At 37.9% G+C, this 10931-nt stretch overlaps 3 protein-coding genes across 5 annotated transcripts; 1 reads left to right on the top strand and 2 right to left on the bottom strand.

Moving 5' to 3' along the window:
• LOC130714210 (F-box/FBD/LRR-repeat protein At5g56420-like) lies at positions 1 to 1849 on the top strand. 2 transcript variants are annotated; one of them, XM_057564099.1, is made up of 3 exons: positions 1 to 210; positions 291 to 1141; positions 1228 to 1849. In XM_057564099.1, the coding sequence occupies exons 2-3, from the start codon at positions 308 to 310 to the stop codon at positions 1633 to 1635; spliced, it is 1242 nt and encodes a 413-aa protein (XP_057420082.1). In that variant the 5' UTR covers positions 1 to 210; positions 291 to 307; the 3' UTR covers positions 1636 to 1849. The 2 variants fall into 2 exon arrangements, with proteins under 2 accessions (XP_057420082.1, XP_057420083.1); XM_057564100.1 differs by having other exon boundaries at positions 1 to 1141.
• A 1056-nt stretch (positions 1850 to 2905) lies between these two features.
• Positions 2906 to 7285, bottom strand: LOC130715179 (sister chromatid cohesion 1 protein 1-like). Of its 2 annotated transcripts, none has more exons than XM_057565250.1 (14): positions 6396 to 7285; positions 6242 to 6320; positions 5859 to 5971; positions 5516 to 5586; positions 5284 to 5435; positions 4816 to 4980; positions 4616 to 4689; positions 4348 to 4519; positions 4175 to 4253; positions 3909 to 4042; positions 3712 to 3793; positions 3529 to 3614; positions 3321 to 3408; positions 2906 to 3215 (listed from the first exon to the last, which is right to left on the bottom strand). In XM_057565250.1, exons 6-13 carry the CDS (start codon positions 4940 to 4942, stop codon positions 3335 to 3337), a joined length of 828 nt encoding a protein of 275 aa, XP_057421233.1. In that variant the 5' UTR covers positions 4943 to 4980; positions 5284 to 5435; positions 5516 to 5586; positions 5859 to 5971; positions 6242 to 6320; positions 6396 to 7285; the 3' UTR covers positions 2906 to 3215; positions 3321 to 3334. The 2 variants fall into 2 exon arrangements, with proteins under 2 accessions (XP_057421233.1, XP_057421234.1); XM_057565251.1 differs by having other exon boundaries at positions 3909 to 4030.
• An 838-nt stretch (positions 7286 to 8123) lies between these two features.
• Positions 8124 to 9076, bottom strand: LOC130712189 (probable inactive receptor kinase At5g16590). Its single transcript, XM_057562027.1, has 2 exons — positions 8312 to 9076; positions 8124 to 8159 (listed from the first exon to the last, which is right to left on the bottom strand). The coding sequence occupies exons 1-2, from the start codon at positions 9074 to 9076 to the stop codon at positions 8124 to 8126; spliced, it is 801 nt and encodes a 266-aa protein (XP_057418010.1).
• Between the last annotated feature and the right edge of the window lie 1855 nt (positions 9077 to 10931).

Here is a 10931-nt window from a genome sequence, read left to right as displayed (position 1 = left end):
GTTCATGGCTACTAATTAAAAAATAGAAACCCCCAAACCCCTAACACTACTACACAGTACGTACGTACTATCAGAGAAAGGATTTTGAACCCTAACTTTCTCCTTGGCTGAACATCGTAACCCTCCTCCTCCCGCTGACACTGTTCATCTCGGCGACCTCCTCTCTCCACCGGCGACGGCTTGTACGACCCTCCTCTCTACGCTGCTTAGGTATGTTATTCATATATATTTGCTTGTTCCTATCATATCATATCTGCCTCTTGTCTTTCTTTATAACGTGTACGTTTCAGGCTGGCTATTAGATAAGATGAAAGCCAAAAGAAATCCACACCTTGACAGCGCAGCCCGGCACGGCTGTGGTGCGGCGGCGATAATGGGAGGAGGGCTCTCTTCCATTTTTCTGAAGATGAAGAAGCAGTTTTGGTTGGCGGCGGCTACTAGGATTAGTGATTTGCCAGATGAACTTCTCTGTCACATTCTCTCATTTCTTCCAATTGAAGATGTTTTCGCCGCAAGTCTCGTGTCGAAGAGGTGGAGATCCCTCAGGTATTCACTCCCCAATCTCGACATTAGCGAGGATAGATTTCTTGGACGGTGGCGATCGTCTTATTCCTTCATACAACTCGTAAACGCCGCCATTCTCGGCCGAGGAATTCACCAACCCATCAAAACGCTTTGTCTCATTCTCGTGTCCCCAATTTCCCAGACATGGTTAAAAGCTGCAAGAGACCTCAAAGTTCACAACCTCGAAATCTCTGTCCCCCTTGGAACCAACGTGCCCTGCACCGTTTTCACAATCACAACTCTTGTTGTTCTTAAGTTGTGTAATGCAACTGTTACTGATGCATTTTCTTCTCTTGTTGTTCACCTTCCCTCACTCAAAGTTCTGGATTTGAACAGAATCCATTTTTTCAAGAGACAACATTTTATCGAGCTTCTTAATGGGTGTGCTGCGTCTCTTGAAGATTTTCAGGCAAAGGATATATCTATTTATCATTATCATCTTGACCCTTCATATAAGGGCAAAGTTACTACCAGTTTATCAAAGTGTGTCAGAGCAAATATTTCTCTCGCGAAGATGACAAAATATTTTCCAGGATATTATTATTATTCTATTAATCTGATTCTGGGCTTAGACAAGGTATGTTGTATTTGGAAAAGGAGAATGAATGAATGATTTTAGTTTGTTATATGTTTTCTGATCACTTCTCTTTATAACTCTTGCAGTTAGACACTCCTCTATTTCCCAATTTAATTCACATGGAGCTCAAATTCGGAGGCCAAGTTGATTGGAAATTTGTGCTTGATATGCTCCATCATTGCCCTCAACTGCAAACAGTTGTCCTTCAAAACCTATGTGACCTCTCTATAGAGGTTTGGCCAAGCACAAATGTTGTTCCTAAATGCTTTTCTTCACAGCTCAGGACATGCTGTCTTAAAAATTGTACAGGCTCAAAACGTCAGGTTACATTTGCCAAGTTTGTTATGCAAAATGCAACATTGTTATGTGCTTTGACAATTTTCAGTTGGCCTGGCATGCGTAATAAGAGAATTCTTCAAATGAGAAAAGAATTGGACTCATGCCCAAGGAGCTCTGCAACCTGTGATCTTCAAATTATTCATGTTCCTAGATGACTGCATTTGTTTTTTTCTTTCTTATATATAAAGAACTACATATAATGTATCTTGTGGTTTTGGTCTGTGAACTTTTATTTATGTAATTTTTATTCTCGTTAGTAGCTATGAAAGTTATTTATTTCTAGATGACTGCATTTGTATTTAGTACTTCATATAATGTATCTTTTGGTTTTGGTCCTTTTTGGAGGACATTAACTTTTTGCCTCTGTATGTTGTTGTACATCCTTGTGTAAATTTTGGATTTCTAATCTAGCTATGCGGATGTGTATCCTTATGAATCTTAGCCCTTTTAATTGACATAGCAGAGGAGAAGTTGAGGAGTTTTTATTTAATAGTTATCACAAGAACAACTTTAAAGTATTTAACACCACTTGATTTTTATATTGATTTTTACCTGTTTGAGTGCTCATGTCTCTGTACACATTGATTTTGTTAATTTTTTTTTCTCAAGTTACTGTCTTCTGGGTTCAAATTGTATAGTTGTTTGTGGATCTAATGCAGCAATTTTGAGCACTGATCTTGACAGAACACAGAAGTTTCTTGTTATATATGAGGGAAAATTAGTATATTAATTGCTGCTGACATTTTTGTGTGTTAAAATGAACTTTGTTACTGTTCAAATTGATGTGTGGAGTCTGTAGAATGTATACATTAATATGTGATTATCAGAAAAATTACCTCTGTTGATTATGTTTAGATATCCTTTGATGCAGACAGATAGTAACATGCAAGATAAAAAGTAATGGAAAACTTTGTACTCAAGTGGAATCTAAACATACACTTAGACCCTGAACTAACAGGGTTTTGACTTTTGACCATGTTCATGACATTGTAATGTATGCACTCCAAATTGGTTTCTTCTTGAGTCCAGTTTTGTGGTATAGGCTTGGTCCTTGGCCCACGCAAAAATGGACTTTGAACTTTGAAGTCCACCAACGAAAAAGAAAATTAGGAAGTTTCTATATATGATGTGCTAGTGTCTTAGTGCCCCTGGGCCCTGGCCGTGAGTGTTCCGTAATATATCTTTTACAATTTTGATTCATTCACACCTCTACTTCTTTCATGTTTTATTTTTTTTCTTCTTTTTTCAATCATATCTCTTAGTTTCTTTTTTTTTCTTTCTTCGTATCTCTCTCTTCTTTGTAGTTCAATTCACACTTTTTTGGAGTGTGAAGTAAATATTATTCCTTCTTTTATAAGGTGTGTGGTTGTTTTCTTCATGAAATTGAAAAATACAAATAAAAACCATGCAAAAGTAAAATTCAGATGTCACCAAATGTCAATATTTATAAATATTTATTGAGTAAACAATTTTTGGGTCAAGATAGCATTGTCAACAATGCATTGTACCCGAATGAAGCTACTATGCAGAAGACCAATAAAAATATAAAATCATCCAAGAGACGTCTAAGTCCGTTTACAAAAACTTTTGTAAACAATTTAAAATTGACATTACAATTTACAAAGACTAATGAAACGGATAAGCAAACCACTTTAGAAGGATTATCACATTGCAACTCATGATTGCATATGAGGGCTTGCTATCGTTTACTAAATAAAACGTTCAATGCCACCTGCTGTTAAGGAAAAGAAACTACATAAGCAATGCTCTTTAGGTTCAAGACTTCAAATGAGAGGAAGCAAATTTTCAGAAACGCCATAACTGAGGAGGAAAACCAAACCTTAATCACATTTTTTACCCTCTAGAGATGAGAATGTCCCCATAGGGCTCTTTTTGCTCACCTCTCAGCGCATCGCCGGTAACAAGCACTAAGCACAACAGAGTTAAACTTAGAACAGATATTGGAGCTTGGGATGTTATGATATGTTAATTAGTGATAAAAAATATTTCTAATGTAAAAGGTAAATTTGAGGACTATGAATAAATACCAAGAGTGTGATAGAATAACTGCGCTGCTGATTTCCTGGTCATTCCAGCAGGAGCTCCAGGTGTGCTGAAATGTGCTTTCATGTGCCTGCTCACATTCAAAAGCAGGAAGTGTGCGTTATTATTACAAAAAATTGCTATTAAAATGGTGATTAATAATTTTCTCGACTCAAAGAGTTTCATACGCTTGGATTGAATCCCCTATCTTCTCATTAGGATGATCGATGTTTGCTTGTGTTTGTGTGGGTCCTGTTTCCACAAGTAGCTCTGAAAAGAAACGTATGAAGCCAACATATATGCTAAATAGATCAAGAATAGAGCATAACACTATAGCTAGGCTCTTTCCATTATTATATGGAAACCTTACACAAGTAATATATACCTTGATCAGGTGTAGGATCACCAACTTCAGACACCCTAGCTAACTTGAATTTTGCATTCTCAGCCACTGGCTTAAGGCCTGCACTGCCATTTCCAGATGATGAATGTCTTTTCTTTGAGATCCTGTAAATATTTCTGAAGCATCAATCAACCACAAATTGTTTAACAAGAACAAATTCTTATGTCATTCCTTGAAAGCTGAAACAAGCTGTTTACATGGTTTCTGTTTGTCATTTAACTGATTTGGTAAGAGGCAAATTGTATTACCTTCCTTTATCACCGCCTGAATTCGACGAAAGACCATGTTCAGATACTGATCCTGGAAAGGAGTGTATGCTGTCTCCTCCTAGAATTTCATTTGAAGTAACAATTATATAGCTTTTTCTCTTAAACCTAATCATAAGCTTCAATCATTTTAGAGAAGTGAAAGGAGCCAATACCAGATTTCCCTGACCAGACTTGGGGAGTAGCTTCAGGTACTCTCAAGCCGTGGTCAAGGTTAGTCCTGAGTTCATCCATGAGAATTTCAGTATCTTGACCATTGTTCTGCAGCTTCTCTGTTGGAGGTACCAAAAACTGTCTGTCTAGCCTAGTGTCGAAGTCTTCATAAGGCTTCACATTTGGACATTTTATCACAAATAAGTCACATTATCCTCCTACAATAAGGAAAACTTATAAAAAAGATTGATGGTTGAGACTGACATATACCATGAGATCTTCATTAGGTCCTGCTGGAGGTGATGAAAATGATGGCTCTGGAGGATAGTGTGTTGGATTCCTTTCTGCATAAAATGAGGATGTTTGTTACCTCGGCTTAATCTTCTCCTTGTAGGGGTTGAGTAGGTTCTCAATATTGACTAATACTAATTTAAATCACCCCCCAAATGAGAGAGAAACTCTATACTGACCTGAGGGAGAATTATGGGGTGGTTGAGTGCTCTTAATCCATAAGTCAAGAAGAGGAGCTGGATAATATATTTCTTTATTTTCAGCCGTAAATAAATTACACGCTAGCACAACGGGTGGCAGCTTCATTTGTCAGGTATCTTTGTTGAAGACATGATATCAGTTTGCTACAACAGAGAGAAGCAGTATTGTATTGTGTAAGTATATAAAAGTAATTTCATGACATTAAGCTATCCATTTACCATTCCATCAAAATCATTTTGCTCACAAAATATCATTTAGAAGCTTTAATTGTAAAAACATTTAGTCTGGAGTTAGAAACTTAAATTTGAGGGTTGAATACCTACATTGGATAGAAATGGGATAAACAAAAACAATATAAGTGAACTGACTCATATTCTCATTTCTTATATGTATCTCATTCAAAATTACATGGATGGTTAGATGCAGGATGAATATCAAGGGATAACCTTTTTCTTTCTTCCTCTTCGTGAGACAATATCAGATGCATTTGAAGCCAATGCTGGTGTAAATGAACAGGAATGATGGTTTGCTCATTATCCATTGCGTTTGCCACTGGCTGTCCTCTTTTCCTTTTAGTTGGCCCTCTCCATATGTGTTCCTGTTGCATTGCATTCAATGTTTGGTCATTTTCTTTGTCTACATCATGATGGTCATTGTACTGCTAAAGAGTTATAGTACCTTTCTAACTTCCATGACTTCATTTTGCTGAATGACTGTGGGTTCTTGATGTTGGTCCTGAATTATATCATCTGCAGGATAATTATATGTCAGTGAGCAGTAAACTTTTTTTTCTTGTGTTGACAATTTTTAATTATTGTAAGCATCAAATATTTGAAATTTATTGATTAACAATGTCCTGGAAGAGTCTAATTTAGAATATCAGTGACAGAACAGAAATCACTCATTTGAACTATTTAGAAAGAAAACAAAAAAATAGTTTTCATCCCACTCTTTAAAAACTGCTTTATTTAGAATCCTAGTGTTCATAAGCAAAGCAGTTAAGTGATTATATCCTCTTCACCTCTCTTTTGGTCATCTTCATGTGGCGGGGAGGGCATAAGCGTGGCTGGGATTTCAGTGTAATCTCCTGAAGTTACATTTACCCGCGTTTCCTCATCTCCTTCGATATGAAACCTGACCACAACATTCACAATGAGAAATAATAATAATAATAATAATAATAATAATAATAATAATAATAATAATAATAACAAAATTAAATCCTTAGGATTCAAAAAAGCTAACAGGATTGATAGTTGATTGATATGAGGCCACAGAAATATTTATAACTGTCTCAATTCTGAGTTCTGACATACATAATACAAAATTTCAAAATTGAAAGAATTGATTGAACTGTTGCTAGAAAGAACATGAGTATGTTAATGGATGATAAAAACAAAATACCTCTCGAAGCAATCGTATGGTTCCGCATTAGTATGGGATGATTCAAAGCGGTCAAATAAGGTAATGTTCTCCACATCAGCTGAGAATGATAGGAGTTAGTGAAGGGACCCTTAGAATGCACATGTATTTGATTAGCAAATTCAGGGATGAATACCTTGATGGAGATGTTGGGATGGATCTTCTTCTTGTCTTGCTCCATTAATAATGTAGGGATCATCTACAGCATCAAGTCGCTACAACAAATAGAAAAAAGCATAGATAATCTCAACCTTATCAGCAAGGATTTTAATAATTTTCTATTTGGGAGAAACTCCTCTAACAATGCTTAGACCCAAAATACTATAATTCCCTCCCATGTAAGACAAGAGGCTAATATGATCCACCACTGCTTTAAATCTGTTGATGAGGGGTAACTAGTTAAATCATGAAAGACCTTAATTTCTGTGGCAGATCAAAGCAATCAATGCCATTGTTTTGATCATGAACAAAAGTTTCTTCTAGTATAGCATCCCGCAACTAAATTTATTGATTGATTGGTTCCTATTCCTTTCCATTTCCATATAGAAAAATGTTTTCTAAGTGACAAAGCTTTCTTGGTACCACTGATTCAACATGACTTAAATGCTACATCCAACAGGAAAACGCAAAGTTGAAAAAAAGGTGAAAATCCAGAATCACCGATTCGGAGAAAGAGAATGAAAATGTGAAAAGCGTTAACAAACTGCACAACGATTAATTAAATTCTATCATCAAGCTCGTCGAATCATTCAACTTCCGCATTCCAAATCGTTACTACAGAGACTAGCGCTCTCTCTCACCGTTTGCAGAAAGAGACACAGGCATGCATGGTGACCAGAATTTGAAATCAAAGAGATAACGAGCAAGATGATGAGTTCAAAGTTCAAACATTTCAAGCTCTGAGCAAAATTAAAGTTCAGACTTCAGAGAAAACCGTGAGTCAAATCGATTAGTACCCTACCAAACTCAAATCACCATCATATCATATCAAATCCTTCAATGAAAAACTAACAACAGCAACTCTAAACCAATATCTTCAGATATAGTTCCTCAATCCGCTTTGCCACCATCTCCATAGGAGGCCTCATGTCAGGGTCTTCAGCAGTGCATTCAAAAGCTAGGTGCAAAAACTTCAACATATCATCAGCAACATTCTGCTCCTGGAGAAGCTGCATGTCGAAGAATTGAGTGTTTTCGCTTAGATTGAACTTGGACCCAATATAGGAGGTCAATCCCTTCTCGTGTAGAAGAAGCAGGAATCTTCCTTGTTAGGAGCTCCAAGAGGATTATCCCAAAGCTGTAAACATCAGCTTTCTGGGACATTTTGTTGCCGACGAAGGCCTCTGGGGCGCAGTAGCTGGGGACAAGCTTCGGGAGAGCGATTGGCAAAGCAAGATGGGCAAGGCCGAATTCAGATATCAGAGATTGATATTCCACTGTGAGCAAGATGTTGGTGGACTTGATGTTGCCATGGCAGGAGGTTGGACCCAGTGAATGTAAGTATGCAACCCCCTCCGCAGCACCAAGGGCTATGAAACACCTCCTTTCCCAGTTGACTGGAACTCTTCCTTCTTCTGAACATAGAAAGATGTATAATTAAAGAAATAATAGAAAAAAATAATTCAATTAAGGAAAGAATAATGCATCAGTGTGCAAGAATGTACATAAATTGGTGTCATTCATATATCATTTTTCAATGCTAAAAAAATATATCATTTTTCATGCCAACACATAACAACACTGATAGCAGACAGTGGAACATCCCCAATCATTCACTTGATACATTAAAAAAGTAGTACCACACATGAAAAGAGAGCAACACTAGTGTCCAAAATTGACAAACAAACAAACAAAAAATGAGTACTCACCATGTAACAGAGCATATAAGCTTCCCATTGCACTTTGATAATCATACAAAACCATCTTTATATCGCCCTTGAAACAATAGCCTCTAAGTGGTAACAAATTGTGATGATCCAGGTTCCCCAACTCCTCCATCTTCTTCCTGAATTGCCTCTTCGTCACTTTAACACTTTCCAACACCTTCATCACCAGGCTCCTCCTCATCATACGATAAGTGATTCCAAACGTTCCTATCCCCAAAGCAACAGCAGTACCATCCATCAACTCATCAAAACTTAAAGTACTCCCAATCTCAGTATTCCCAAAAAACACCAAAATATTCTCCATCCTTGGTGATGCTGATGCTGAATCACTCACGGCGCTGCCACCATCCCCAATAGCCTCAACGTGCTCTGAAGCTTCAGCATTAGAGGAATCACCACTCTGCCTTGTTTTTCTACCCAAGCAGAACAAAAGGAGCAGAATCAACGCGCCAAACAAAGAAACAATCACAATACCCAGTATCAGTATGAGCTTAGACAATTTCCCACTCTTCCTTGTTTTGTCCTTGCTGCCATTGTTGCTACCAGGGCAAGGTTGCAGGGGAACACCGCAGAGCAAATTTCCCTCAAAAGCGCTTTTGTCCAAACGCCAAAATCTTTTTGGAATTGACCCATTTAAGTGATTATACGACACGTTGAAGTGAGTCAGAGGGGGAGCACTGAAGTCAGGGACTGAGCCGGTGAACCCGTTGTGCTCCAAGGTGAGAGTGTCCAAATGAGCTAGGTTCCCCAGATCAACGGGAATTGGTCCTGTCAGAGCGTTGAACCGGAGGGAAAGCGTTTGAAGCTTCGTCAGGTTCCCCAAACCCGCCGGAAGCTTCCCGGAGAGTCCCATACGGGGCAAGTGCAGCGCTGTGACCCTCCCGTTGGTGCAGACCACACCTTGCCATGAGCACGGCCTGGGATTCGTCATATTCCAGCGAACGGTCCGCCCCCCTACTGCGTTGCGAAACGCCACCAGGCTCGCCCTGTCCGAAGCGAGATCAGAGCTTGCAAGAATCGCAAAGGCGCACAGAGTGATCACGAACCTCGTCCTGAAAAAAGTGAAAATCCAGAATCACCAATGGAAAAAGCGTTCGTAAACTAAACAACATTAATTAAAATGCTGTTGAATAATCAGAATCATTCAACAATTGAACTTCCGCATTTCAAGTACAGAGTCACAGAGTGAAATACGTAATCATTCAAAAAGAAAACTCAGAGTTCAAAAGAAAAAAAAAGCGTGTGCATTGCAGAAACATGCATTGCAGAAACAGAATCATTAGTTCATTGAAAAAAACAGAATCACCGATTCGGAGAACGAGAATGAAATTGTGAAAAGTGTTCACAAACTAAACAACGATTAATTAAAATGCAGTTGAATCATTAGTTCATCGAATCATTCAACGTTCAGAATTCTAAATTGTTACTACAGATCATGCATTGCAGAAACAGAGACACACAAACACAATTGGTGTGTCGTGTTTTTTTACGGTTTTAGACATAGAAAAACCAAGAGTAACACAATCATCAGTTCATCGAATCATTCAACAATTTGAAGTTCCACATTCCAAATTGTTACTACAGAGAGACACAGGTGTGCAGAATTTCAAATCAAATAGAACAGAAGCAAGTAGAACACGTTGTGATGAGTTCAAAAATTTCAAACTCTGAGCAAAATTGAAGTTCAGAATTGAATCATCAGTTCATCGAATCATTTAACAATTTGAAGTAGAGACAAGCACAGATCGATGCATTGCAGAAAGAGAGACACAGACATGCATAGTGAGCAGAATTTGAAATCAAATAGAACACAAGCAAGTAGAGCACGTTGTGATGAGTTCAAAAATTTCAAACTCTGAGCAAAATCAAACTCTGAGCAAAATCAAACTCTGTTCAAAATCAAACTCTGAGCAAATTTCAACACAAGCAAGACGAAAACGAGGAAGTAGTTACCAGATTTGGCCGAGTGGTGCTTTTGGAGCGAGAAGCTGGTGAGAGTAAAACATCTTCGGATCTTCCGGTTCCGGCGACGGAGAGAAACAAGTAGCGATTAGAAGAAGAGTTACGTTGAACAAAGAAACTTATGCAAGAAGAAAACAAGAAACGGTGAAATGAAGTGGTTACCAGATTGCAATCAGGAATGTAGAGGAATCAGAGAGCACACGAAACTTGTGCAAGACGAAAACGATGAATGGTGAAACGAAGTAGAGTGAGCATGTGGACAGGTTGGTTCGTAGCTGCATTTGGGGGAAGGGAGGTAACACTAGAGGATGGCACTTGGTAGCTTGGAATGATCTGATTAAACCGAAATCCAAGGGCGGACTTGGGATAAGAAGTGCGCGGCGGAATAATGAAGCTTTGTTGGGAAAGCTAGTTCATAGTATGCTGAATGAGAAGGACAAACTTTGGGTGCAAGTGCTGTCAGAGCTTCATATACATTGAGATATAAAACCAACATTCTTCTTTTTCTTTTCTCCAATATTATGTACATAAATTAATTAATTTCATACAAAATTTATTTTGTTGATGGAATAAGAAAAAAATGAAAAGAATTTTTTAAGATTCCATAACTGTAACTTGCTAGTACTTAATTATATGTTTAATTAGGATACCACTTAGTGCACTAGTCCCCCGGCACGACTGTAAGATATTTGGTTAATTTTATAACCCATTGATTTGATTAATTTTAGGCTTAAATACTCTGTAGGTCCCTGAAATTGTACCCCGTATCAAAATAAGTCCCTGAATTTTTATTTTCCGATTCCGGGTCCCTAGAAAAATTTGTT

The sequence above is a fragment of the Lotus japonicus genome, chromosome 4 (genome assembly GCF_012489685.1).
Source record: "Lotus japonicus ecotype B-129 chromosome 4, LjGifu_v1.2".
Classification (NCBI taxonomy): Eukaryota; Viridiplantae; Streptophyta; class Magnoliopsida; order Fabales; family Fabaceae; genus Lotus; species Lotus japonicus.
Note: the sequence above shows the minus strand (reverse complement) of the source record. Positions and strands in the feature narration are given on the sequence as shown.